The 7,177-nt window shown below is 50.9% G+C and overlaps 1 protein-coding gene across 2 annotated transcripts in view; it reads right to left on the bottom strand.

The window, feature by feature from the left end:
* Positions 1-341: 341 nt before the first annotated feature.
* AGXT2 (alanine--glyoxylate aminotransferase 2) overlaps positions 342-7,177 on the bottom strand; it is a 35,733-nt gene continuing 28,897 nt past the window's right edge. For both annotated transcript variants that reach the window (XM_021696141.1, XM_021696147.1), the window contains 2 exons: positions 4,750-4,848; positions 342-781 (listed from right to left, as the gene is read on the bottom strand). In XM_021696141.1, the coding sequence (XP_021551816.1) occupies positions 674-781; positions 4,750-4,848 (207 nt within the window). In that variant the 3' untranslated portion in view covers positions 342-673. The remainder of the gene's footprint in view (positions 782-4,749; positions 4,849-7,177) is intronic.

Here is a 7,177-nt window from a genome sequence, read left to right as displayed (position 1 = left end):
GGTATTTTCTGCATCATCTCTTAGGATGTTTATGGCTGCAATAATAGATAATAAGCTTAAATCCAAAAGGCTGTGCAATACACAGAATTTATTATCTCATGTAACAAGAAGCTCCAAGGTAAGAATCTAGGATTGGTTAACTCAGAGGCTCATTGACATTACTAAGGACTCAGCTTCCTTCTACCTTCCAACCCCAGCAAAGAAGCTTTGTCTTCATAGCCTCAAAATGGCTGACATGATTTGAGCACAACCTATGATCAGTGCAAGAAGACATGTCTTCTGGTGATGAAGAATGAAGAACAAAGAAACCTTTATTAAAGAAATTTCTTTAATAAAGAAACCTGAAGGCACCTCCACCAAAATATTTTCCTTCAGGATTCGTCGTCCCCAAATAGGTCACATGTCATGCATAAACCAATCCTGACAGGGGGAACTAAATGACGGTAACTAACCTAGAATAATTAGGATTTATTCTCTGAGCTAGGGATAAAGATCCTTTCCTGAAGGATGGAGTTCTCAAGATAATGGGGACTCTGGTAACACATGTGGCTGATAGGCAGTCAACCATGTCCTATACAACTTATACCAATTATCTAATTGAATTCCTCAAGTTAACCCTTGAACATAAGTGGGGAAGTTCTTGAAGCTTGTTGTTTTTTTATTTTTTAAAAATTTATTTAGCTCTTCTCTCCATGTGTTGGATTAAGGCAGACCGAAACACTTCCACTGCAAAATGAACATCTGGTTTAGTGATGCACATTGAGGGCGTGATGCGGAATGTCTGAGGAGACAAAGGAAAATAGAGCAACAGATCATCATAGAATCAAATATAACTTTGAGAAAATGCACTAAGCTAAGACTCTTAAACCTTATTTTTATGACATGTCTTCTCTTTCCCTCCTGGGTTGGTCTCCTCCCTCCCCAATGCTGTACCCAGGCCATTCACCTTCTAGTCTCCTAGCAATTCTGGTACCATCTGGCTCTGCATCTCTTCCTTTTGTTGCCATCTGCTCACCTCCTGGTCCTTCCAGCACCTTCACTGAGGTCTCGGGCACCTATCTACACCTAATTTCGGGTACCGAGGGTGGCCTCCATGTCCGGGTTTACAACCCTACAAACTAGCTTCCTGATTGCCAAGACTCCCAGAACCTTCATCTCTGCTCCTCGGCATCCACCCTCCCCTCCCTACCCCCTCAAGGCCAGCGCCAAGAGCCTCTTCTTCATTAGGAACAATCTAATTTCGGATTCCCACTACATCTGCCCTTTTCACTAACACTTCAGTCTCCTCAATCCCCCATGGGCTTCCGGACTGCCGCCCCGCTCCACGTCTTCCTCCCACTCCCGCCCAGCCAGCCACGTCCGGTTGCCAGTGTGCACGACTTTCCCAGCGGGCCCTCAATTCGCGCGCCCCGCACCCGCCGCCGCCGCTTGCACGCAGCAGGCGCCTGCGGGGGCCGCGCCGGGGCTGAAGCGCACCGCCCACCCCACCGTGGCCTGCGGGAGGGGTCCGAGGACGTCCCGCCGCCGGGCAGACGGACAGACGGACACCACTACTGTTTCAGCCGCTCCAACTTCTGCTGGTCCTAAGTTTCTCTTGTCCTCGTCCTTGCCGGTTGGAAACTTTACCCTCCCTCTCAGTTTGCTCCCCCAGCTCCCACGCCTCTCCCTCCGTGCCACAGACGACCTTCCCCCTGCGGCTCAGAAGCTGTCAGGCAAGATCTTTCTAGAAACTCGTGTGCTCCCACCTCCAGTCTTACATCCCCGCCTGAAGGTGAGGAGGACCAGGCGTCTATCCTATGGAAGTGAGCCCTGGGCCCTGGAGCCGCGCGCCCCCGCCCCCGTTCCCTCCGGGAAGCATCCCCTCCTCTCGGGCGTCCCCAGCTTCTCGGACCACCCCCCCCAACCCGTGAACAAGCCGACTTACACCTCTGCCAGCCTAAATCCAAACCACGCCAGATAAAGAGCTGTCGGCCCCACGCCCCCCACGCCCCCCCTTCCAGCCACTATACAAACGCGATTGTCTCCTATTACCCAAACTGACTCAAAAGAGGGGTTGGTGCTTGTTGGCCTTTACTGTTCACTCTGCCCACGTCTGGTCTCTTCACACCGCGACCCACCGCAGCCCGGGAGGCCTCGGCCTCCAGCAGCCTTCGGGCGCCTCTCTGGCCTCAGCCGCCCGGGAGCTGCTCACTGGGGAGCCCGGTGGGGGGCATTTTTCAGCCCTCACCGTCCCGGCTGGGACGCCGCCTGGGGCGCCTGGGTCCCTCCCTCCCCTTGAACTTCGCCCCCTCGAGCCTCCGGGGCTTGCTAACTCCTCGCACCTCTGGGCCCTTGTCTGTCCTCTGTCTGGGCGCCTTGCCTCCCGCGGGTAAAGGCGGGTGCGGCGCAGGTGTGTGGCCGGCTCTGCGGCGTTTCCCATGGCGACTCCCTTCCCCGGAGACGTCCTCCTCTCACCGCTGGGAGGCTGACGACTCCAAAAATCGTGACTTGGCCCCGGTTCTCTCCTCTGAGCTACCGACTTGTCTGCAGGAACAGATGTCCATAACCCCCTCAGACGGCGCATGTTCACAGCGGCGCTCGTCCTTGCCATCTCTCAACCAAGTTAGACAGGAGGCTTGATCCCCGACTCTGCCTCGTGCTTCGCATCCCAGTCTGCGCACTTCACCCTTCTGGAATCGTTCCCCGAATGTGCCCTTAATCCCGCTACTGCGGAGACAGTTCAAACAGCACCACGGGCCACCCCCCTCCCGTTCACTGCCCCCAGTCTTGGCCCCTCAGGCTTATTCTCCCCAGAGGACAGACTCGGAAATCAGACTGCCTGAGCTTGGGTCCTGGTTCTGCCACTTACTAGCTGTGTGACTTGGGTAACTTACTTAACCTCTCTGTGCCTCTTTTGCTTCATCTGTAAAATTAGAACAATAATAGTATCTATTTCATAGGCTTGTTGAGAGCATTAAATGAGTCAATGCAAAATGTTTATAACAGTGCCTGACAAGCATTAAGGGTTTGTATTATTACCACTCAGCGCCTCAAGCCTTATGCTTCAGCCACACAGCTGAGCTTGTAGCTCTTTGCAGTCGGCCAGGTCTCTGCACACGCTCTGAGTGTTTATCTCATTGTGTAAGGCTCGGCCTAGCTAGGAAGTCTGGGCTAGGAGTCCCTTCTCTTTCCTCCTGTGATACCCCTTTTTATACCTGTAGACGAGCTTGCTACATTGTATTCTAATTTGCTGTTTTTTTTTTTTTTAACGATTTTATTTATTTATTTGACAGAGAGAGACAGTGAGAGAGGGAACACAAGCAGGGGGAGTGGGAGAGGGAGAAGCAGGCTTCCGGCCGAGCAGGGAGCCAGATGCGGGGCTCGATCCCAGGAGCTGGGATCATGACCTGAGCCGAAGGCAGATGCTTAACGACTGAGCCACCCAGGCGCCCCTAATTTGCTATATGTCTGTCTTTCCTGCCAGCTCCGGGAAGGGAGGGACTGGATCTTAGTTATCATTGTAACGTTAGTTCTAGCATAGCAACAGCTGCTTAGCACTTACATGTTTTCCAAATAATTAAGAAATAACTAAGCAAGTAAACAACTGTTTCATGTTTTTATAAGTTACAGGATTTTTAATCATTAATTTGTACAGAAAAATACCTGTGACCGGGACTAGAAAAAACTCAGAGAGAATGTCCCAGCCAAAGTGCTCATTCTGGTTTTGTTTGAGGTGGTTTGATTTGGGCTGGGAGAGCTGGAAGCCTATTTCTTAACAGGGTGAGGGGAAGTTGAGGAGAAGTTACAGATACAAGGGAACACAGTGATGTCCCCTTGAACAAAGCTGGAGAGTGTCAAGAGTCAAGGGCACAGGTCCACGATCTAAATCTGAATAGGAGAGACACTTCCTGAAGTGAATCTTCAGGAGAGGAAGTAAGAAACGGATGTGGGGGCAGATGAGTTTACATAGAGATCTTATTTAAGAGCTTCTATGTTCTCTGAGAAGTAGGAGGCCAGAGTGTTCACTCAACGAGAATGCAGGGCAGGAATGGAGCAGGGAAACCGGGGAGAAAGACGAACATGACAAAGGACAAGGACAAATTAGGGGAGGAGCAGAAGCTACACTAAATCTTCCATGTCTGCCCTGGAGCCACTTCAGGGTGAGGGTCCTGCTGGTGTGAGAGATCGGGGAGAAGGCTTTCCTAGCAGCTGCAGCACGGGCCCAGAGCGCAGGGCCGCACCAGGACCACCCCTGCCTGGGACTATCCCTGGCCTTTCCAGAGAGGAGCCGGCAGAGCCGGACTCTGCATGGGTGAAGGGCCCTGGGAGTGGCTGATTCTGAATTCTCATTAGGGACCCAGCCAGGGTGGTCTCCCACCTCTCCTGCAGGGTCCCCTGGGCCTGCCAGCACTGTTAGGTTCCCCCCGACTAGAATTGCTTTCACGGGGTTAGAACGAATTCATACATGAGAGAAATTAGTCATTGCATGGTTGTGATGACTCTACTGTGACCTGTACCGTAAATCCTCTGGTAGGTGTGCACATCTCTTGTTAAGCCTAGGTAGACGGTCCTCCTAGAGCGGCGGTAACGAAACCATTTGCACACAGCTCCCCCTGGTGGTCTTCAGGCCTCACGGCACCTTTTTCATGAAAAGACCTGAGCATTATGCCTAGAGGAAGTGGGGCTGGGTCAGGAAGAAAAGAGACCAGCTCTGGGACGTCAGGGAGACGCCTACCTAAAGGGATAGGGAAAGACCGGCCTTTCTCTTACCTGAGCAAAAATACCGCCTTTGCCAATTAGAAGCCCCATGCGTTTGCAGTCCTCATGGATTTCATTGACTTCTTCCTGGGGAAGGGGCTGGCTGCTCACCTGCAAATACATTTAAAATATATTTTCTATTTGGGTTTGAATTGTTAAGGACGTTATTTCCAAGAGAGGAAAAAAAAGCAACTCGAGCCATCAATGCTCTTCTCTCCCTCTCAATCTCTCTCTCCTCGCTGTAACTGAATACAGCTATTAGAAAAATACATCTGTTAATTGCTGGATGGAATTTTTTGGGGGGTGGTGTTATTAAAAGTATTTGTTTTTATCCCAATTCATCCCAGATTCCTGAAGAAAAAATGAAGTTGAATGCAGGTAGCCAGTGAATCTTGGCTCTGCTAATGGCTATCCTGGGAATTTGGTTCTTTCCTAGCCAAATTTGGAGTCGGCTTTATTGATGTGGTAATTCTCAACTGTTCACTTTGTTTTGCTCATGTAAAGGGCTCATTTCAAAGTCCAGGAAATGGCTCCAAAGTTACAAAGATCCAGGCTTTCCCTGGGCCACAGCAGGGCCCGGGCAGCTGGGGTGGGGCCTACTGTCCTCATCTCCCTGGCTTGTGGAATTTGCTCTTTCTCCCCCAAGACTTAATCCTCCAGGGTTAGGAAAGGTAAGCACTTGGGGGGGTGGGGGAGGCTGAGGCTGTTTCAGGTTACCAGGCATCTGAAGTTTGGTCTCTCCCTGCGGGGTCCAGACATGCCCCTACCCCTTTGGTGGCACTGGGCTGGGGGCCGGCGCCCTTTCTGTGTGTCTCCTGTCTTCCGAGCCTGAGTACAGACACCTCCCTCTGACTTAGTCATTTTAAGTCTGACTGTGTGTCTGCATGCCCTGAGGCATTTCCAAACTACAGACATTTGGGGCTCAGGCTTGGCCTATGGAATGAGAAGACCTGGGGCAGGCTGGGGCATCTGGATTGGTAAGATGCCTGGCAGGTACCCGCATGGGAGTTATTGTTGTGATCCTGTCTTGAGCGCCATCTCTCTTCTGTGGCACAGCTGCGGTGAGCATCAGCATGGGTCTGGCTCTCTGGTTTCACATGCATAAGGCATGATCCTGGCTCCTGGGCCGGCCCCTGCCATCCTTGTGAGGCACAGGAAGACTCCCTCCAGGGGTCCCAGCTTTGTTCTTCTCGGGGCTTCCTACCCACCCTCCCTCTAGGCTTCAGTATCCATCCCCCGCCCTCACCCACCCAACCCTTCATTCCCGCTGAAGTCTCAGTGTTCCAGCACAGAGTAAGACTGGACCTCCCGGGGATGCTCGCATTTTTGTCTGTCTTAAAGCTTCGAGATAAGGAAAATAATATTCAGACTTTCACACCGTTAGATAACGAGGACTTGGGATGAGGGACTAGACCAGGATCTTCTCACTGATCCTAAAATGTCATCGTGCATTCCTGCTTGCCCCTGACGTTCTCATCGAGTAGACGGAGAAGACTAATACATGACAAAATAATTGAGGTAACCTGTGAGAGCTGTCAAGTGGTCAAATACGGGGTGGGAATAGTGAGGCGTCAGAGGGCACTCAGCACCCTCTGGAAAGGTTTTCCTGGGGGAAGTTGAGTTGGTGGGGCCTTGCTGGGCAGTTAGGGTCTGAACAGGTGGAGTTTGGCCTCACTCTGGACTGGGCCAGCACCGTTCCTGTTCCCTTGCCCATTTTATCATCCCCTGGCCTCAACTGCTGTGACTAATTGAACATCTTGTATGCATTCCACAGAGAAAAGCAGGGCTGAAAACTCTGAGGCACAGCCCCGGGACCGCTGCCCAGGCCCTGTGCTCAAGCCTGTGTCCCAGCTGCTTGATAATCGAGTGGGCATGTTCCTAACCGACCCCTTGGTGGGTGTGTAATGTCTCTTCAGGTTTACCTTTTTTTTGGCCCCCACCTCCCGTAAATCTGCATTTAAATAAAAGTAATCCATGTTTATTGAGAAAAAAGCCTTAAACTGAAATGGAGGTGCATAAAGTAAAATGGAAAGTTTCCTCTCCCCCAATCTTACTCCTAGGTTCACCTCCTGTTGATAATTTCATGTGAACCAGACACTTTTTCTATGTGTGCAAATACAACTATATGCATATTTAGAAAAATGAGTCATACTTTATAAGGTTTTCCAATTTGCTTTTAACAATTTACAATATATCTTTGACATCTTTCCATGTCATTGTATTGGGACTTCATCTTCTTTTTTTTTTTTTTTTAAAGATTTTATTTATTTATTTGAGAGAGAGAGACTGAGAGAGAGAGAGCATGAGAGGGGGGAGGGTCGGGAGGGTCAGAGGGAGAAGCAGACTCCCCGCCGAGCAGGGAGCCTGATGTGGGACTTGATCCAGGGACTCCAGGATCATGACCTGAGCTGAAGGCAGTCGCTTAACCAACTGAGCCACC

This window comes from Neomonachus schauinslandi, chromosome 7 (assembly GCF_002201575.2).
Source record: "Neomonachus schauinslandi chromosome 7, ASM220157v2, whole genome shotgun sequence".
Lineage (NCBI taxonomy): Eukaryota > Metazoa > Chordata > Mammalia > Carnivora > Phocidae > Neomonachus > Neomonachus schauinslandi.
This window is presented reverse-complemented; position numbering and strand designations above follow the sequence as displayed.